We start from the raw sequence: 22,747 nt of genomic DNA, 5'->3' as shown, positions 1-22,747 counted from the left end.
AAACTTCTGCCTTTGAAACCAATTTAAGCAGCCCAGAGATTTTTTTTTTTTTGTTCAACCCATGGAACATTGAATATGTGGATGTGAGAAGCCTCCCCACTGAGCTATTGTATTCTGACAATGGGGACATCCGAGATTTTACTGCCATCTGAATACACTGATCAGGGCTGCCGGCGGGTCCTGCTGCACCCGCCGACTTTCAATCCATGTATGGCCAGCTTTATTCACAGCTGGGCAATCATTCCCTACAATTATTACACTTAAACTGTACTCACAGGTCTCTAAAGGGGACTTCTGCATCACCAGAAGGCTATTTGGTCCTTGTTAATTTTTTTGCTGTATAATGTGGCCAGAGGCTAAGGCTTTGCTCAGCATTTATGTGTAATAAAGTGGAAAGTGCAAAATCTGGTGCAACTTTGTATGGTAACCAATCAGCTTCTAACTTCATCTTTTTCAGTTAGGCTTGACAAAAAAAAGAAAAAAGAAAAGCTGATTTTGTTTCCATGCGGAGCTGCATCAGATTTTGCATTCTCCAGTTTTAGTAAATCAACCCTTAAAGTGGTTGTATACCCCGCTTTCACATTTTTACCTACAGGTAAGCCGATAATAAGGCTTACCTGTAGGTAAAATGAATATCTCCTAAACCTGTACGGTTTAGGAGATATTCACCTTGCAGCCACTGACGTCAGCGGCGAATGCGCTCTGAAGGTCTGGCGGATGCTGCCTCAAAATCAGAGCTCCTTGCCGAAAAAAGAACTCCTGCGCACATGTGCAGGAATGATGTCATCGCGGCTCTGGCCACTCACAGCACCAGAGCCGGGAACCTGGAAGAAATGACGAGGGAACATGTCAGCCCTCTCAGTGGTGATCGGGAGGCAATGCTAGGGCTTCATTCTAAGGTAATTATTTCATAATGAGCTAGTATGTGGTGCATACTAGCTCATTATGCCTTTGCCTTACAGGTTTTTATTTTTTTATTTTTTTGCGGGCATACAATCACTTTAATCGTCAAAAAGAAAATCTATTCAAGTATGTAGGCAAGTATTTTTCAGGCCAGAATAGAAGAAACAAAAGAAACAACCCACTAATGGGACTACGGCTGTAGCAGTCATTAAATCATAATAAATAGTTTGCGAGAGAAATATTAAAAGTTCAATAGAAGTTGTATTGAAAAAATCATTAAAAACAACCCCGTCTTCTCGGTGGAGTGACATCATGCGTCGGGCATCCACTGGTTCGCATTGGGGCAGGAGAGCTACACAGCCACAGCCCAGGAGGAGAAGCAGATACCGAGCCTGCACTGTCCTTGATGACATGATGGCCACCCCATGGCAGGAAGAACCTAGGGGTGGTCGTCATGTCATCTTGGGCAGTGCAGGCTTGGTTCCTGCTCCTCCTTCCTGGGTTGTGGCCAGCAGCCCAGGGGTGTTGCTCTTTGCTTGTAGGTTCCTGCCCCCATGCATGCTGGTGGACGCCCAACGCGAGATGTCACCCTGCTGAAGAGGTGGGGTTGTCCCGCACGTTGTGTGTCCAGGGAATAAAGCCGGAACGCACGCCGTCCTAGCTTATCATCAAACCAGGATGCCTAACAGCTGAGACCTCCAATAAAACACAGTAAAGATGATCAGAAACATTCAGTTAGCTGTGATCAAAGACATATTTGCCAGACACAGCCAGTAAAGGGTAAAGCTAAGGTTTGGTTATTTTTCTTTACATTTTTTTTTTGCACAGCTTTAGTGACATGACTTGTAATGAAGTATGTCCCTTGATCTGCAGACTGCTATATTCTTTAGAAATCTTCAGGGCATGGCTGCCCTGTCCTCTTCCTACTGCTGATTTTCCGGAGCTGTGGGGTTGACAGCTTGGGTTCTCAATGCTCAGCTGCACAAAAGATGATCTGATGGGGACATACCCCTTCTACCCTCTCATCCATTGAAAAAAGTTATTTCACAGATAACACTGCCGGAAACATGATGAATGGGGTAGAGTCTGAACAGTCACAGGATTCTCTCTCCCATTCACAGATCAAATGATAGGAATAGGATGGACTAATACTGATTGGGGGGGGGGGGTAATTAAACAAGTTTAAATGCAGTACCTGAACTTGTCTTGATATCAACCTGATGATCAAAGTAGGACTTGGATGGCAGCACTAGAATAAAGAGAGGGTGAGTAGTGCATTGGGATTTTTTTTTTTATGAAATGGCGGCATTTAAACAACTTATGACTCCTGTATAATAGTCTAAACAAATACCAAATCCATTTAATTTCTATGAACGAGCCAAATCGTCCTCCATGTATGTTATACATGCTGCCCCTTCCAGACACTGTAGCTCACAGTGCTAAGGTTTCGGTACTTTCAATCCAGAAAGAATTGGGCAGGATTAGGAGTGACAAGGTATCGATTGACAAGCTACAAGCAATGACAATGATTGTACAACCACCCCTACAATTTTTTTTTTATCCCACTGTAGCCTTCATGAGAGTGGCAACTCTGCGCTGAATTCAGTAGCAGTGCAGAATTGTTGTCACACCATTACAGGAAGCTGCATGAGGAGGACTTCACTGGCAGCCTGAAAAGGTAAGTGTAGGATATTACAGGAGGGACTAGGGGAAAACATAAGTGAATAGGGACCTAAAGTTAGGTGCAGCAGCTCATATATTTTATAACAGGAGGCCATCGTTTAAAAAAACACTGTAGATGTGTTGCACTATCTTGCCCTTAGCTGCCTCATTTTGCCCCCCAAAATCAAACTTTTTTTTTCTTTCCTTATCACAATACCCAACTTTTAGAACTCCTGTATTTTCCTAACGTATTACATACACATCCTATAGTTTTCCTAGCAAAAAAAAGCATGCTAAGTGATTTAATTTAATGATTAATGAGCAAGTATCAGCAGCACAAACAGGTCACAATGTAGCAGAATGTAATCCTTTATTTGCAGCTTGTCTACCAGAGGCTGGCCTCTAGCTAATGATTCATTTGTCTTTAATTGCACAGACACCCCAGCTCTCAATTCACATAAGAGGCAATGGAAAGTGCTGCTGGGCTCACCTACATTTGCAGACTTTATAGAGCTACCTGAAGCCAACAGCCAAAGCATTGAATTCAGTATCCAATTAAATACACAGTTTGAAAGACTTTAAGAGGCCTAAGGGACTCTTTCCTTTCATAAACCTCTGCCACCCCTCTCATTCAGCAAGCAAATTAAAAATATTACCAGTTCCCCCTGTAACTGCACAATGTTTTCATTAATACACCATCAGAGTCCTTCCAGGCAGCTGAGGGCGGTGGAAGAACTGCACCAAGCTCAGTGTAGCCTCTGAAAAGTTTAGTAAGGTCTGACGACCTCCACAGAATTTAGAATAAGCTTTTGCTTCCAGCTTGACTTCCGCCCAAGTTTCATGCATTGCTGGGAAGTTTAAAAAAGGAGCAGAAGTGTTTAAAGTAAGACTATATTGGGTTGGGGGTCAGTGTTTTTTTAACCACTTGCTTACTGGGCACATATACCCCCCTCCTGCCCAGGTGAAATTTCAGCTTCCGGAACTGTGTCGCTTTAACTGACAATTGCACGGTCGTGCGACGTGGCTCCCAAACAAAATTGACGTCCTTTTTTCCCCACAAGTAGAGCTTTCTTTTGGTGGTATTTGATCGCCTGTGCGGTTTTTATTTTTTGCGCTAAGAAACAAAAAAGAGCGACAATTTTGAAAAAAAATACAATATTTTTTACTTGTTGCTATAATAAATAGCCCAATTAAAAAAAAAAAAAAAAATCTCAGTTTAGGCCGATACGTATTATACATATTTTTGGTAAAAAAAATAAATAAATCGCAATAAGCGACTGTTCTGCGCAAAAGTGATAGCGCCTACAAAATAGGGGACAGAATTTTTTTTTTTTATTATTATTTTTTTTTTACTAGTAATGGCGGCGATCTGCGATTTTTATTGGGACGGCGACATTATGGCGGACACATTGGACACATTTTTGGCGCCATTCACTTTTATACTGCGATCGGTGCTATAAATATGCACTAATTACTGTATAAATGTGACTGGCATTGAAGGGGTCAACACTAGGGGGTGAGGAAGGGGTTAAATATGTTCCCTGTATTGTGTTTTAACTGTAAGTGGAGGGGGGTGACTGGGGGAGTTGACCGATCTGTGTCCCTATGTACAGGGGACACAGATCGGTCTCCTCTCCAGAGACAGGACGCTGTCTCTGTGTGAGCCGGCAATGAGAGATAATCTCAAATGTTTACATTTGAGATCAGCTGTCATTGGCCGCACAGATCGCATAGCAAACGGCCACTCTGATTGGCCATTCGCCGCCATCTGTGATTGGCTGTGTCCAAGGGAGCGCCAAAAGGGAGCGCCAAAAGGGACAGACGTCAATTGACGTCCAGTTGGATTTTCAGGTCCGCGCTGTAGCCGTCATTCGGCTATAGCGCGGGCCTCAGGTGGTTAAAGCACCAGTCATTATTTTCTAGTATTTGATAAGAGTGGAGGGTTAGAATCTCCCTACCATTTTTTGTTTGCTGTTTGTGGCCCTGTTGGTTAGATCAACTGCCACCAAACAAAACATAAAGAGAAGAAATTCAAAATATTGGTCTGGTGACAACTTTCTTTGCAAACATTCTGCAAGTCTGCTGCAAGTTCTGGTTTAGGTATGTTGTGCAATAGTCAGTCATCCCACCACAGGGGGCACTGTGGCTGAATTTTCATACTGTAGACTTGCAGAGCTCTTGCTGTAGACTCACCATTGCAACTTTGCTCTTGCTAGAGACTCGCCACGCAAATTTGATACAAATTGGAAAAGTGTCAACTAAGATTTGTGCTTCAAGTGCTCTGCAAGTGTATAAATTACCAGTGAAAATGTGTAGCAATTTAACAGACTTACAATTGAATAGTGTTGAGCAGAATATGCCATATTCGATTTCGCGATATATCTCGAATATATATTCGAATATTCGAGATATATTCGCTAAATTCGAATATTCGTGATATTTTATCGAAAGTAAATGATTGCGATTTTTCGCTATTGCGAATGCGAAAATAATTGCGATTTTTTGATAACTGCGGTAGGAGCACTCTGATTGGCTCAGAATATTCGTGATATTTTATCGAAATATCGCAACATGCGAATGCGATATTTATTGCGCAATTTCGAGAAATGCTGGAGGAGCGCTCTGATTGGCTCAGAATATTCGTGATATTTTATCGAAATATCGCAACATGCGAATGCGATATTTATTGCGCAATTTCGACAAATGCTGTAGGAGCACTCTGATTGGCTCAGAATATTCGTGATATTTTACAATACAAAATAATTGCGAATATTCGGCAAATGCGGAAGGAGCACTCTGATTGGCTCAGAATATTCTTGATATTTTACAATACAAAATAATTGCGAATATTCGGCAAATGCAGAAGGAGCACTCTGATTGGCTCAGAATATTCTTGATATTTTACAATACAAAATAATTGCGAATATTCGGCAAATGCAGAAGGAGCACTCTGATTGGCTCAGAATATTCTTGATATTTTACAATACAAAATAATTGCGAATATTCGGCAAATGCAGAAGGAGCACTCTGATTGGCTCAGAATATTCTTGATATTTTACAATACAAAATAAAAAGTGTTTTGCATTGGTGGTGATTCTTTACTCTATCCATCTGTCACAGCCATTTGTCAATCAAACACCTTGAAGATTGAACACGTTCATGCTGCATGCTTTGGACTTTTTTTCACTTCACATATCAGACATTTTTATGAAAGATTATTTTTCTATTATTGGGACTATATTTCTTTATATATTTGTTTCACTGTGTATTTCACAAGTTATTTGCGCTTGCTTATTTTATAATTTGCCCACATGTCTTGTCACTAGACATATTTTTTATTCTTGTAGAGCGACTCCATTTTCTGTCTTGTATTAATTTATGTTGTATAACATTTTTGAGTTGCTGCTGTATTCTCCCCTTTTTTAAGGTATGCGCAATTTTTTCCTTCTTACAAAAAATAATAATATCAAACATACAAATATTCATAACATACACATACACAAAGCCCCCCCCTTTTGCATCAGAGACAATCAGAGTTCTCCTACCACAGTTATCGAAAATTCGCAATCATTTTCGCATTCGCAATAGCGAAAAATCGCAATTTTTTTTTTTTCAATTTGGCAACATAAAAGGATCGCCTCAGCTTAGCTACTCGGCCCAGGGTCTCTAATCATACCAGCAATGCTTTTAGACGTCGATAGGATGTGATCTGTTTTAAAAATCAAATTGAAAAAATGCGAATATTCGGAATTGCGAATATTCACCGCGAAATTCGAAATATAGCGCGATTTCTCGAATATGCTATATTCGAGTCGAATATTCGCAATGCGAATATTCGTGAGCAACACTACAATTGAACACTGCCACTTATTTGTGGCAAGTTATCCTTGCTATCTGGGGTGGTGGTGAACTGAACACTTTATTTGCTTCCTCTGGGAGCAGGTGACTCAAACTAACTCAGAAATTAAGAGGCCTGTAATGCCGCGTACACATGATCAGTCCATCCGATGAGAGCGGATCGATGAACCGTTTTCATCGGTTAACCGATGAAGCTGACTGATGGTCAGTTGTGCCTACACACCATTGGTTAAAAAAACAATCATGTCAGAACACGGTGACGTAAAACACAACGACGTACTGAAAAAAACGAAGTTCAATGCTTCCAAGCATGAGTCGACTTGATTCTGAGCATGCGTGGATTTTTAACCGATGGTCGTGCCTACTAACGATCGGTTTTGTTCTATTGGTTAGGAATCCATTGGTTAAATTTAAAACAAGTTGGCTTTTTTTTAACCGATGGTTAAATAACCAATGGCGCCCACACACAATCGGTTTTGACAGATGAAAACGGTCCATCAGACCATTCTCAACGGTTTAACCGATCATGTGTACACGGCATTGGAGGTACCTGAGGACGAAACATGAATGATACTAATGTTCTCTTGGCCCTGCCCTCAGGTGAGTGGAGGCATAGCCCACAGCTGGGGTGCAAACATCTGACACACCCAGAAGTGTTGAATGCTGACAATTCTTCGGCTGGTGCAGCTCTCTAAGAGCAAAGATTGGAGCCAGTGGTATTGGGACTGGTAGCTATTATTACTATTCTTTTACAAGCTGGCTGTTTTTTTTTTTCTATAGCAATAGGGTCCCTAAAAATTCAGATACAACTGCTGTTCCCAATAGTATTAGAAAACACTAATATTACATTGCATCTACAGTATGATAATATATTATTATACTATACTATTATATTATTTACAGCTTTTTTTGTAGTTAGTAAGCTTGAATAGAAAATAATATCATTGCTGTAATACTGCGCAACGTGTGTCAAATACCAAAAATAAAGATTGCTGTAATTTAGAGAAACTGAATTTTCAGAAACGGTCCCATCCTATAATTATACGTTATCTCTCATTTCTGCACTAAGTGCTCAGTCATAAATATCTTAATACAATTACGCCTGCAGACAGGAAATGCTTTCAGCCTTTCGTCTCCCAGCAGCCAAATTGAAAACATTCTGCATAACCTATGGAAAACTATTATATCGGTGATTAAAGCAGAGGAGACGTTTTCTAGATGCCTTTGCTGAATCAGGTCGCTGCCTGCAAGATTCTCGAAGCAAGTGATGAAAAATAGTTCTTGTTTACTGAATGCATCACTGTGGATTGTTCATTTAAAGGGGTTGTAAAGGTTCAATTTTTTTTCCCTAAATAGCTTCCTTTACCTGAGTGCGGTCCTCCTTCACTTACCTCATCCTTCCATTTTGCTTTTAAATGTCCTCAATACACCTTGAATGTCTGGATGGCAGAATAAGGTCTTTTTTTTCTTTAATGATCAATGTATGGGCTTCCTAACTCTTCAATAAGACACAGCATTTAAAGTGATACTAAAGTCTTGTGTTTTTTTTTTGTTTGTTTAAAAATAACAAACATGTTATACTTGCCTGCTCTGTGTAGTGGTTTTGCACAGAGCAGCCCAGATCCTCCTCTTCTCTGGTTCCTCGCCAGCGCTACTTCCCCCTCCCTCCTGCCGAGTGCCCCCACAGCAAAGCAGCTAGCAATGGAAGCACCCGAGTCAAGGATGCTGCTCTGTGTGTCCATTCAGACCCTGCCCCCTCTCTCTCCTCATTGGTTCTTGCCAATGGCACCCGCTGCTGTGTCTCAGACAACCCGGAGGGAGAGTCCCGGACAGCCGAGTCTCTTGCAACATCGCTGGATTGAGATGGGGCTCAGGTAAGTATTAGGGGGGCTGAGGGGGGCTGCTGCACACAGAAGCTTCTGCCTTTGGAATCACTTTAAATTCAATGTTGTTTAACTTCATAAAAGTGCAATACAAAGGGTGTGTTCCAGTCTTTTAAAGTTTAAGAAGACAGCAAGGTAAGGTAGAGAGTGTCTAACTAGGGAGTGACCTAATGTGCACCAAACAGAAGGGGGAGCAAGTAAACATACTAAGGGCAGGAAAACAAGCAGGCTGTTGGGGCAGCACAACTAGAATTTGTAAAAGTAGTTTTATCACTGAATAATACCTAATAAAAAATTTGAAATCATTATGTATCAGTGTTACACATTTGCCTAATTTGAAAAAATGCAAGAAGCAAACCACCAAGTACAAAGTGTTGTTACCTATAGTAAACAATATTTAATTGTATGTTGCATTTTCTATCAAAATGGAAATTTAAATATTATTTGGATTTTCTATTTTTTTCCCATAGGAACTGAACTGTTATCTCATTGACAATAATGGCTTCATTTTGGTGTCTGAAGATTATAAACAGGTAAGACATTTCATTGAGAGTAACTTTATACATTATTTGAACCAATATTTGTAACAAAACAAAAAAAATGCATAAGCAAGGGTTTAGGAAACGGAAGATAATTATTCAAAATGGCTGCACCCCTTAGAACTTGGCTACTTTATCTAAAAATAATACACAGGTAAATTATTGTTTCTTGGAGCCAAACTCCTTTTACAGGGAATCTTTACTTACATTTTTGTATGTTCCTGCAGGCAGCCGGAGGTACTTACATGTAGTCGTCTAAACCGTAACTTAAACCAAAGTAGTTCTTTAGTTCTGGATTTTTGGGGGACCCCACGCCGTTTTTTTAGCGTGGGGGGGTTATCCTTAAAATCCATATCATACCGAAGGGCCTGGTATGCTCTTAGAGGGGAACCTTTTTTTATTGACGTGGAGTTCCCCTTATAGATTGATACCAGACACAACTCAGATCCCCATTCATTGAAGTCTGACGGATATCGGACTCCAAGTCACAGGGCAAAGTTGTATCCACTGTCGTGTCGTACCAGTGTAAACCCGGCCTGATTGTCAAAGCTTTATTGAAAAATCGTATTTGTCTAGTTCACTTGCCATCTGTGCCCTTGAAAAGTTATTTTCTGCATAATTTCCAGCCAGAAGAAAAGGGAAATCTCCCCACTTGAACAGGTATCTCTTGGGATATTTTCTCTCACCTTCTGTACTGCTGACTACGTTTCTGCTGATAACATTTTAGACCCTATCATTTTCAGGACAGAAAGTGCAATGCCGCGTACACACGATCATTTTTTAGGTTGTAAAAAACAAAGTTTTTCAGGCTCTAGAAAAAACAAAGTTTTTTTTCAACTTGATCATTAAAACGGCCTTGCCTACACACGATCGTGAAAAAAAAATGCTCTAGCAAAGCGCGGTGACGTACAACATGTACAACTGCACTATAAAGGGGAAGTTCCATTCGGATGACGCCACCCTTTGGGCTGCTTTAGCTGATTTTGTGTTAGTAAAAGATGATTCGCACATTTCTGTCTGTTACAGCGTGATGAATGTGCTTACTCCATTACGAACGGTGGTTTTACCATAACGAGCGCTCCCGTCTCATAACTTCCTTCTGAGCATGCACGGATTTTTCACGTCGTTAAAGCCCACACACGACCATTTTTTACAACCTGAAAAACGTCTCTTCCTGGAATTTTAGTAAGGATCCAGTTCGTCCATATGCTTTGTATTGCACATAAGCATTGTACAGAGCCAATTGGAATAGGTATACAGACACTTTTTTGTACCAGCGTCTGGCTTATGTGAAATTAAGTACGGCCCCATCATCTGGTCATCGAAGTCCACCCCTCCCATTTTAAGGTTGTATTCGTGGACACAGAGGGGCTTCTCAACAACACCAGTCGCCATAGTAATTTGGACTGCCATGTCTGCTTGAATGAAAAACATTTAGTTTGTACTTCCATTGCACGACAAGCAATTAATTGGAATTGCAATTAATTGGACATCAAGCAGGCTCACATCCCCAGACTAAGTTGGGCATCTACAAGTCGTTGGTGGAAGCCCCGGGGATTAGATCACATAGTGCCACATGCGCCAATTCCTAATCTAAAGAGGTGTCTAAAAAGTGGCACTCTTGTATACAAATTGTCCACGTATAAATGGTGACACCAAGTCCCAAACACTTGCCACTGCACCCTATATAATCTGGACAGTTGGGGGCTCCACTCTCCAATCTTTTCCCTCGTAAACCAGGAAATTATATGTATAGCCTGTTGCCCTGTCACAGAGCTTATACATCAAGACCCCATATCTGGCACGCTTGCTGGGAAGAAACTGTTTGAACACAAGGCAACCAGAAAATGTTACCAGGGACACATCAATGCAGACATCTTGATCTGTAATAAACAAGGCTGCAAATTTTGTTTGAAGTGGTTTACTAGGGACCGAATTTTGGGGAGCCAATCATATTTAGAGTCACCCCGAGGATGATAGACTTCATTGTTGTTAAAATGCATGAACAGCAAGATTTGCTCGTATCATATATATGGTGAATTGGGTCAGTGGACCAATATGACCGCAACTCACTCTTTTTAGTAATGCCCATGAGGAGGGATAGGCCCAGAAAGGTCTTAAATTCGGTGAACGTTATAGATTTCCAGCCAAACTCTCTGGCAAGGGTCAAATTTGGATTTGCAATGATAAATTGACCAGCATATAAATTGCTTTTGTCCACAATAGATCTGTACAGATCTTCCTCAAAAACAGCTAGTAAAATTCAAGGGAAGTAAAATCCGCTGTTTCCACCTGAATTACAGGTTGGTAAAGGGGGGAAGTAAGGGTGCTGCAAATGTGGTGAGCCATTGAGGATTTCCAAACTCGTCAGGAAGGGCACTATGGGCTCTACAGGTCTGTAGTCTAATTCTTGGTGGCTGTGGGGCACTACTTGTGCTAGCCACGGCACCAGCTTGAACTGCACTTATGGGACTCGCAACGTCGCCAACACAAAGTCAAGACTTTGTAGAACCACCTTTCGCTGCAATTACAGTCTTTTGGGGATGTCTCTTGAGCTCTTGAGTGCCACCCCTTGGGCACCTTCTGCTAATGTTTTTGGTGAGCATTAATTCCGAGCATGAGTGTTTGTACTTTTGTTCGATGGACTTGTGTACACATGCTCAGAAAATCCGACAATAGACTGTTGTCCGCGGAAAATTTTAAAGCCAGCCATCCAACATTTGTCCGTGGAAATCCGTCAACAATTGTTCGATGGAGCCAACAGGCTGTCATCACACAATTGCCGTCAGAAAATCTGATAGTGTGTTTGAGGCTTTACTTCCAGATCTTGACTTACCAGCTACCAGATATTTAGGTAAGATATAGAAATGATTTATAAATGAATAACGATAGCAGAGATCAGACAGTCAGCTACTATAGGCCCAAAGGCAATTGGTTTGCACCCAGTAGCAGAATATTACCTTAAGTTAAACTGCATCTAATGTGATGGAAAAAATGTATATATATATATATATATATATATATATATAGAAAAACATTATGAAATATGGGCACTCTCATTCATGACAGCAATTTGCCTATATAAGTCCTAGGGGCTGATGTCCTGTTCAGTGAAAATGTAAATGAATGTAGCAGAGAACTAGATGAAATACCATGATGTCAGACTAACAAATTAGTTCTAGAGTTATTGTCAAGTTAACTGACACATACTGTTACTGCTAAATTTGTTCTGGCTTCATCATTTCCATGGCCTGTGGTCACAAGGGAGGTTGCACTCCCCCTTTTTCTCCTCTCCAGTTTATATGGCTCTGTATAAAGCAGGGGTAGGCAACCTGGAGTCCTCCAGCTGTTGCAGAACTACAAGTCCCATCATGCCTCTGGGAGTAATTGTAACTGCCATCCTTATAATGCCTCGTGGGAAATGTAGTTCCACAACAGCTGGAAGGCCCCAGGTTGCCTACCCCTGGTATAGAGTATCATATAGAGGCAGGCAAGAAATACCCAAAGAGTAAATAATGGGGTTTTAAGGTGCAGAAAAATCAAACAACATTAAATTAACGAAAAAATATATTAAAAAAATGATTATTACATAAATAATATAAAACTACTTAAAACATTAGGGCAAAAGAAGCCCTGTGGCTATAATACAAAATAATGGTTGACTCTACATGTTTCACCACAAACGTGGCTTCTTCTGGAGCTTCTGTAGGACCTTTTTAGTACAATACCACCTTTAATAATGATCACTGTACCAAATAATTCCCAAAACCTTCCAAGAGGTCTGATGGGGGATGTCTATGCCACAAAAAACTTGACAAATTTGATTGGTCAATATTCAAATCCTTTTTCCTAATCAAGTTTCAAACACTGACGGCAAATTTCAGAGGACTTGTGCGATCTGAGCACTTCCCTTCCTTCAGTTTGCCCCTGTTCCTTGGTTCAGTGTCAGTAAAACAGCTTTTAAACCGAAGATATCAACACTGTAATTGATCTATCCCACGGGATTAACCACTTTGAACAGGTATTAGAGCCTCACTGGTAACAGGGTGAGTGGACTTGTTTTGAAAGCCCAGAATGCTCTATTTTTTCGAATGCATTTTCATCCGAATTTCAGGTATTTTAAGGTATTTCAAGCACAGAAAACTAAAACCGAAAGATCCGACATAAACAAATGCTTTATTTTAGTTTTCGTTGCGGTCGAATGTGCCTAACCTTAACTCTATTAGTCCAATATTATTCTACATAAAGAGAAAAGATTCGACATAGAGAGAAAAGATTCGACATTATAGAGACATGAAGAAGAGTCGACATAGAGAGAAAAGATTCGACATAGAGAGACATGAAGATTCAACATAGAGAGACATGAAGATTAGACATAGACATGAAGAGTCGATTTTTTTTTTAAGATTCTGTTGAATCTTTTTTTTTTCTTCTTCTTAAAACATTCGACAGACACCATAAGCCTTCAATGACAGATTCGACCTTAATTGTGCCTAACCTTAACTCTATTAGTCCAATAGTATTCTACATAAAGAGAAAAGATTCGACATAGAGAGAAAAGATTCAACATTGTAGAGACATGAAGAAGAGTCGACATAGAGAGAAAACATTTGACATAGAGAGACATGAAAAGTCTAAATTTTTTTTTTTTTTTTAAGATTCTGTTGAATTTTTTTTTTTTTTCTTCTTCTTCTTCTTCTTCTTCTTCTTCTTCTTCTTCTTCTTCTTGGAACATTCGACAGACACCATAAGCCTTCAATGACAGATTCGACCTTAATTTGGATTTTCGGACGAATGCATTTTTTTAACAAAAAACAAATTTCGGGAGTAACTAAATAAATGTATTTTTTGGATGAAAACGAAATTATGAAACAAAATATTTCAGTGTGCACATGTCTACTATAAACTAAGCATTGTGGAGCACCCTGTATTATTATGACCGCGTATTTCTACAATAATGATTTTATTAGAGCCGGTTCACACAGGGGCGACCTGAGATCCGACTTAAAGTCTCCCCAAGTCGCGCTGTTGAGAAAATCAATGGACGTGAATGGAGCCGTCTTAATGTACACTACTGAAGTCGCTCCGACTTCAGAAAAGGTTCCTGTACTACTTCAAATTGACTTGTAGGCAACTTGTACCCATAGATTTCAATGGAAGTCTGAAGCAACAATACAGGAAGATAACATACATTTCTCATGCAAACCCCTCCCTCCCCCTCCCTCCCACAGAGCTGATTGTTGTTTGATTGGCCACTGGAAAGCCTCCTGTCCTTGAAGTTGCCTTGTAAGTTGCCTGATGATTCATACTCAAGTCGTGTCCAAGTTGCCTCCCAAAGTCACGCTGGAAGTCGTGTTACCCCTGTGTGAACCGACTCTAAAGGTAATGAAAGAAATTAACTAAAAGAAGAAAATAAATAATGTAAATAATTAAAAATATAAATAAAATTGTCTAAAAGCCTCTAGCTCCCCTTTAATTTGTAGTTGAAAGCTGTCGGGTACTCTGACAAAGTGGTAATATTATACAAGGGCTGTACTGTAAGTAGTGCAAAAGTGAGCATCAGACCCGGTTCACACTGGGGCAACTCGTCGGGCGACTTAGCCGCCTGACAAGTCGCGTCCCATTGTAGTGAATAGAACCGTTCTAATAGGAGCGACGCAAGTCGCTCCGACTTAGAAAAAGGTTCTTGTACGACTTCGGGGGCGACTCAGGGCGATTTGAATTGACTTCTATACAGAAGTCATTTTGCAAATCGCCTTAGAAGTCGTCTTCAGGTCGCCTGGCCGAGTCGCCCCCGAAGTCGTGCCGCCCCAGTGTGAACCGGCTCTAACCTTTTTGTTTACTTAGGTCATCCAGACTTCACACTCTTCCTCTATAGTAAGACCTCATACACACGATAGGTTAAACAGAGGACAACGCTCTGATGGACCGTTTTCATCGGTCAAAACCGATCGTGTGTGGGCCCCATAGGTTATTTAACCATCGGTTAAAAAAAAGCCAACTTGCTTTAAATTTAACCGATGGATTCCTAACCGATAGGTCAAAACCGATCGTTAGTAGGCACAACCATCGGTTAAAAATCCACGCATGCTCAGAATCAAGTTGACGCATGCTTGGAAGCATTGAACTTTGTTTTTTTCAGCACGTTGTTGTATTTTACGTCACCGCGTTCTGACACGATCGTTTTTTTAACCAATCTTGTGTAGGCAAGACTGACCATCAGTCAGCTTCATCGGTTAACCGATGAAAACTGTCCATCAAACCGTTGTCTTCTGTTTAAGCTATCGTGTGTACGAGGCCTTACTCTTCTCCTTTTGATTGCAGGCAAATAATGGATTCCAAGTAGAAGCAATGTGCCATCATTGAGTTCTTGACAAAGGAGGGGTTTCCGGCTGTCCAACTTGATGGTATCCCATTGCGTGGTTCGTTTTCAATGTGTTTTTTTCCCTTCTTCAAACTTCTTCATCCCTCTGTGCAAATTGCTTGTGTCAATGTTTAATCTCCGTAAACATTTGTAGCCTTCTGTTGATGTTGGAAAGCCTCCACCTATCCTTCATCAAGAACTCAATGACGGCATGTTGTTTCTGCTTGAAATCCATTATTTACCTGCACTAAAAAGAAGAAAAAGAGTTACTATAGAGGAAGAGTTATTCTACCAACACGTTAAATTTGAACAACCTATGTAAGTTAATAAAAAAGTTATGCCCAATTTTCTTTACTTTTGGTACAGCCCTGGTATGTATTATCCCAATCATGCCCACACTCCTGACTTTTACTAAGCTCTGGAGCAACTAAACTTGCAGAGTGCAACCGCACATTGCAAAGTACACAGTCTATTTGCCTTTAGTCAATCAACCCCTATGTGTCCATTAACACAGAGTTTAAAAGCAGCCACGTTTAGGGGAGGTTAAACCTCCCTCTCCTGGAAGCGGAAGAATTGCGTTCAGGAGAGAAACGTTGTGTAAACCGCAATACCAGTTTACGTGTGTTTTTCGAGTGTTTCGTGTTTTTCTGCAGCCGGTGTCCAGGGGGGGTTAGTGTACATGAAGCCTTAAGCCCTGTACACACGATCGGTTTGTCCGATGAAAACAGACAGATGGACTGTTTTCATCTGACAAACTGATAGTGTGTGGGCCCCATCATTTTTTTTTTCATCAGTGAAAAAAAAAGAACATGTTTTAAATTTTTCCTATGGATAAAAAAACGATAGAAAAATCCGATCGTCTGTGTGGAAGTCCATCGGATAAAAATCCATGCATGCTCAGAATCAAGTCGAGGCATGCTCGGAAGCATTGAACTTCATTTTTTACGGCTCGTTGTAGTGTTGTACGTCACCACGTTTTGGCACGATCGGATTTATGATGGATGGTGTGTAGGCAAGAAAGATGAAATTTAGCTTCATCGGTTATCCAACGAAAAAATCCATCGGATTATATTCCATCAGATATCCGATCGTGTGTAAAGGGCTTTAGAGTAGTTTTTACATATATAAAATCTAAGGTACACTAAACCTTTGCGATTAAGTATTAAGGGCTCTTTCACACTAAGCGCCTGTACAGGTACGTCTGTCAGGTTTTTTTTGCGGACCTGAGCGGGCGCTCCGTGCTCCTCTATGGAGCAGCGGATGTCAGCTGTGACATGCCCGCTGACATCCGATCCGCTCCGATCCTCCAAAGTGTGACGGAGGAAAAATCTACTTTTCCTTCCGTCTGGCGGATCGGATCGGGTGAACACGGACATACAGTCCGTGTTCATTCGATCCCCCCATAGGGGGGAGCGGAGAAAAGACAGGGCGGTCCCTGCACAGTGTGCTTGCTTGTGCTCTCACGTTGCTTGTGCTCTCAACTGCAATGTCAAGCCATCAAATGGCTAGTGTTGTAAATGAGAAGTGCAGCTAGGGTTGCCACCTTGTTTTCAAGTCAAACCCAAACACTTTAGCGGCACACAGCAATTTTTTTATTTGTAGTATAAACTATGTATATATTTTGCTATTAAATAACATTTCTAATCATATGAAGGTAATAGCAAGAGTCCCCTTAACATCAGAGTCCCCAGTGTTCCCTTTTACATCTGAACTTGTAGTGTTCACTTACACTGTAAGGCCCCGTACACGCGACCGAACATGTCTGCTGAAACTGGTCCGCGGACCAGTTTTAGCAAACATGTTCGGTCGTGTGTACGGCCGACCGGACAGGTTTCCAGTGGACATTTGTCCAGCCGACCATTTTGCAGCGGACAAATGTTTCTTAGCATGCTAAGAAACATGTCCGCTGGAAGCCTGTCCGTCGGACATGTTCGGTCGTCTGTACAGACTCACCGTACATGTCCAATCGGCCGCCATCGCTCGCATGCGTGGAAGCTTTGAACTTCCAGGGCCGTGCATGTCGCCGCGTCATCGGCGCGGCGACGGCGTGGCCACGTCACCGCGGATCTTGTACGCGCGGATTTCTGTCTGATGACAGACAGACAGAAATCTCCGGTCGGACGTGTCCGCTGAAAACGGTCCGGCGGAGCGGTTTCAGCGGACTGTCCGGTCGTCTGTACGAGGCCTGCAGACTCTGATGTAAGTGAGAACTCTGGGGACTCTTAACATATGGGATGCTCTAGGAACCCCAATTTAAGGGGGAACTCTGATGTACAGAGAGGGCTCTGATGTAAGGGGGAACACTGTGGCCTCTGGTGTAAAGGGGAACTCTGATGTAAGGGGTGCTCTGAGAGCCCTGATTTACCGTAGTGTACTCACTCAGAGGCAGGAGAGAGAAGGGGGGAGACTTCAGTCACAGACAGGGATGAGTGGGGAGCATTTATTTACATTTCTGGCCCCCACTTTCCATTTCTGAGGAAAGCCCCAGAGATTGAAGTGTGGGCAGACACAGAGGGGTGGCGCGGGAGGAAGAGGAGCAGATGGAGCCCTCTCCCCCCCCCCCCGCCCTCTATGTGTGTGTGTGTGGGGGGGTCATTTTTAGGTTAGTGCTAGCTTCGGGCAGTGTGAAAGAGAGTGTGACAGAAGACACACTCCGCTTAGACAACTGCAGCCAGCAACCCTGCTGCAAAGCCAAAGTCTGGTCTGAATAATGTGTCTGGGTTTCAGGCAGTCTGAAACCCGGACGCATGATTCCAAACCTGAACTGTCCGAATGAATCCCGGACAGGTGGCAACCCTAAGTGCAGCAGCAAGACAAGTGTAGATCCAACAGAGGGCTAAGATGGCAGCTTCTTTCGCTGTAAAGGAGATGAGGATTTAATTCCGCTTTAAAGGGGTTGTAAAGATTTGTTTTTTATTTTCTAAATAGGTTCCTTTAAGCTAGTGCATTGTTGATTCACTTACCTTTTCCTTCGATTTCCCTTCTAAATGTATTTTTTTCCTTGTCTTAATTTCTCACTTCCTGTTCCTCCTCAGAAAGCTGTTCTGGCTGACTAAGCCCCATGGATGATGGGGGCAAGCTTACTGAGGAGGAACAGGAAGTGAGAAATTCAGAAAACAAAGAAAAAAAAACATTTAGAAGGGAAATCGAAGGAAAAGGTAAGTGAACCAACAATGCACTAGCTTAAAGGAACCTATTTAGAAAATAAAAAACAAACCTTTACAACCCCTTTAAGTAAAAAAAAAAAAGGACCAAAGCACTTGGTGCAACCAGTCAGAATTCATCTTGTACTGGCCTGATTCTGATGGATTATGGGTTACAGTGGTTTTTACGTAGTAGGTTGTTCCTGCATTCTACAGTAATATTTTGCATTGACGTTAACACAGGATTACAGAGATAAATGTATAAAGAGCAGTGTGGTTTAGCAGCATTGGCCCATATAGTCAGGGCTGTGACCAATTACTCCCCTATAATCCGATGTAGTAATAATAATAATTAAATGGTTCAGGGACGCAGAGTAAACAGCTTTTAGGAGGCATTTGTATTTATCATAGTTGCTGTACTGACAAAGTGTATGCATTCATTAAGGAGGACAACTTACTCTCAGTAGATGCCTTTCATTTGTGCCATTTTCTCCTACTTACCAGTCTGCAGAGATCAAAGCTTACCTGTTCAGTACCTTAGGTTCTTATCCAGGCATTGTCATAGTGCATCAACCCACCAATCCATTTTTTTCAGTATTCTGATGATTGTAGAACCCATGCGTTTTGGTGTATTTATCCCTTTCATGCCTAAGCCTATGTCTGACATTTGTTGCTTGCAAGTTAATATCCAGATTTTTAGCTAGAAAACTGCTTAGAACCCCCAAACATTATGGCCCGGATTCAGATACATTGGCGCATATTTATGCCGGCGTAGCGTATCTTTTTTACACTACGCCGGAGCAGCGCGGAGAGGCATGTAGTGTATTCAGAAAGCCAATACTCACCAAGTTGCGCCAGCATATGGTATTTTCGACGGCGTAGGGCAGCGTAAGTGTAAGTGGGCGTCACCCCATGCAAATGATGGTCCGAGCGTGTCGCAGTGGTTTACGTCGAAACCAATACGTCCTTGCGGCGTACTTTGCCGCAATGCACACTGGGATATGTACACGGACGGCGTAAAAAACGTCAATCACGTCAGGTCACCCCCCATTAACATCAAACACACCCCCTCAGCCTAATTTGAATTAGGCGCGCTTACGCCGGCCACATTTACGCTACGCTGCCGTAAGTTAGGAGGCAAGTACTTTGTGAATACAGTACTTGCCTATCTAACTTAAGGCGGCGTAGCGTAAATACGATATGCTACGCCGCCTTAAAGATGCGGCGGTCTTTATGAAACCAGCTATAAGTGACCGTATGTATTTCAAAACAAAGATTGGTGAAAGGACAAAAATGCTAATTGTGGTTGGAACCCGGCTTTAAGAACCAATCTATGTGGAGCGATGCACAAGACATGTATACTTATATTTTGCAGTTGATCTCTGTTCTGCTGTCTGTTAAGGTTTAGTGTTAGTACGGTAACTTGTACTGACAATAAGACAGCCTTCCGTTCCCTTGTGAGCTTGCAGTCTAAATCGGTGAGGGTAATTGACGCAGAACGCGCTCTTTTTAGACATGACCTAATTTCGGTGATGTTTGTACTTATTACTGATTCTTGACAAGATCAGATCACATCAGGAAGTTAATCCCACTAAACAGCCTTATGCCCCGTACACACGATTGGAATTTCCGATGGGATAAAATCTGATGGAATTTTCCATCGGAATTGCGTTCAAGCTGTCTTGCATACACACTGTCAGACCAAATTACGACCGTCTAAAACGCGGTGACGAAAAACACTACGACGAGCCAAGAAAATGAAGTTCAATGCTTCCGACCATTCGTCGACTTGATTCTGAGCATGCGTGTTTTTTTCTCCGTCAGGCCGAGTACTCACGAGCAAACATTTCCGATGAAACCGGTCCGTGGACCGTTTTCATCGGACATGTCTGCCCGGGGACTGCCCGGGGACTTCTGTTTGATGGCCATACACACCATCGAACAGAGGTCCGCGCGTAAACAATACGCGGGGCGTGTCCGCGGTGTCGCCGCGTCGATGACGCGGTGTCGCCACGACAATGTCGCGGCGACGTGGGCGGCCTGCCTTTAAAAGGCTTCCACGCATGCGTCGAAGTCATTCGACGCATGCGAGGGATGGTGGGCGGCAGGACATGTACGGTAGGTCTGTACAGACGACCGTACATGTCCGGGCGGACAGGTTTCCAGCGGACTGTTTTAAAGCAAGTCCAGGAAACAGTTGTCCGCTGGAAACCTGTCCAATCCGCCCGAAAATGGTCCGCTCGGGCCTACACACGGCCAAACATGTCTGCTGAAACTGGTCCGCGGACCAGTTTCAGCAGACATGTTTGGTCGTGAGTATGGGGCCTCAGAGTTCCACACAGACCATCGGAAAAAAATAAAACATGTTCTATTTCTAAACTCCGACGGAAAAAAGTCCGATGGGCCCACACATGGTCAGAATATCCAATGAAAAAATTCCGTCTGACTTTTTTCATCGGAAATTCCGATCGTGTGTACACAAGGCATTAGATCATAAAATAGCCAAAACCCAATGTGCCGTATGGTGTGGAATCTGTTTTCACCTTACCTGCTAGGCTCTCTAGAAATGCACTATACTCATCAGCATTTCATCACTTTTTGAGGCTAAGTTAGCTCTCTACTAGTGTTGAGCGGAATACGCCATATTCGATTTCGCGATATATCACGAATATATAGCCGAATATTCGAGAAATATTCGCTAAAATCGAATATTCGTGATATTTTATCCAAATGAAATTTTTGCGAAATTTCGCTATTGCGAATGCGAAAATAATTGCGAAATTTCGACAAGTGCGGTAGGAGAACTCTGATTGGCTCATGCTGAAATCGAATATTCGTGATATATTATCGAAATTTCGCAAATGCGAATGCGATTGCGGAATTTCGACAACTGTGGTAGGAGAACTCTGATTGGCTCCGATGCAAAAGAAGGGTGGAGAAAATAATCGCGCAATATTCCTATTGCCGAATATTCGCATTGCGAATATTCGGCAATATAAAATGATCGCTTCGGCTACTCGGCCCAGTGTCTCTAATCATACCAGCAATGCTTTTAGACGTCGATGGAGATCACTAGGATGTGATCTGTTTTAAAAATAAAATTGAAAAAATAAGAATATTCGGAATAGCGAATATTGGCCGCGAAATTCGATATATTCGCGAATACTCAAATATGCCATATTCGAGCCGAATATTCGCAATACGAATATTCGTGAGCAACACTACTCTCTACCACCCTGTCCAGACTCCAGGGTTTTTCCAGCAGAATTTTGAAAGCAGCCATTTACCCCGCGAAACACACAATTGGATATTGTACATTGCCCATCCATAAAAGACATTTTGAAAATCAAATACTTTTTGATAAATTTCGATTTTCTGTATTAAAGGACCAACAGATCAACTGTTCTGACACTACTCATGATCATATGAAAACACTTCGGCTTGTTTTCTGCGCCCCTGTACCTCAGGCCAAATGAGGTAATGCATGCCAATGTTTGGCGTTTCTCGTCTCCTGCGCCCCCGTACCTCAGGCCAAATGAGGTACTTGCATGCCTATTTTCAGCTCTGCTCGGCTTCTGCGCCCCTGTACCTCAGGCCAAATGAGGTACTGCAGACCTATTTTGCTTGAATTCTGCTCGTCTTGTGAGTCAACACTCGCAAACCGAGACAGAATAAAAAAAAAAGTTGCTTGCAAATCAAAACGCTCTAAAAACCAAGTTACTCTTAAACCGAGGTTCCACTGTAATCACTATCGTATTTAGAATAAAAAGTTGCATGAAAAAATTAGTTTTTGGAAATTCTTTTAATTTATAGTTTTTTAAAGGTGTAGTCAATTAATGTATTAAATGAACCCTGGATTGTGTCCTATTTAGTTGCCAGGATTGCAGATTAAAGGATATGTACTGTTCCTTTGCCAAAATCCTCTTCCATGCCTTTATGCCAACATATAAGTGATATGGAAGTTCTGCTGGTTAATTATATGTTGTAGAGGCTTATATGTGCCCTGTCTCCTTAATACGACGACATCTCCAGTTCAATCTTGTTGCACTAACATTCCATTGACAGCAGTTAAAATTAAGAGCTATAAACTTGACATTTACAAACTGCAAATTGTTGGGGATTTCATTAAGTACAGGGAAAATGTTTAGCACTGATACCGACACACACGCAATATTGTTGAAAATAATTCTATGAATCCCCCAGTGACTCCGATCCCAGACTTACCGTGAGATGCAGGAGGCCTCAGCCTGGTAGCAGTTGAGGCTGGTGGTGAATTATTTCCCTGGTTTTATTATATTTATTTATTTTGGTAGAAATTGGTTAAAGGGCAATTTACTTATGCCTGAATAAATGGAAAATTAATAAATATTGACACTTTATTTTTGTTTATAGCGC

At 41.8% G+C, this 22,747-nt stretch overlaps 1 protein-coding gene across 3 annotated transcripts in view; it reads left to right on the top strand.

Annotated features, from left to right (window-relative positions):
• CACNA2D3 (calcium voltage-gated channel auxiliary subunit alpha2delta 3) overlaps positions 1–22,747 on the top strand; it is a 1,177,822-nt gene that overhangs the window by 1,027,607 nt on the left and 127,468 nt on the right. For all 3 annotated transcript variants that reach the window (XM_040359261.1, XM_040359262.1, XM_040359264.1), the window contains one exon: positions 8,777–8,839. In XM_040359261.1, the coding sequence (XP_040215195.1) occupies positions 8,777–8,839 (63 nt within the window). The remainder of the gene's footprint in view (positions 1–8,776; positions 8,840–22,747) is intronic.

Source organism: Rana temporaria, chromosome 7 (genome assembly GCF_905171775.1).
Source record: "Rana temporaria chromosome 7, aRanTem1.1, whole genome shotgun sequence".
Taxonomy (NCBI): domain Eukaryota; kingdom Metazoa; phylum Chordata; class Amphibia; order Anura; family Ranidae; genus Rana; species Rana temporaria.
Note: the sequence above shows the minus strand (reverse complement) of the source record. Positions and strands in the feature narration are given on the sequence as shown.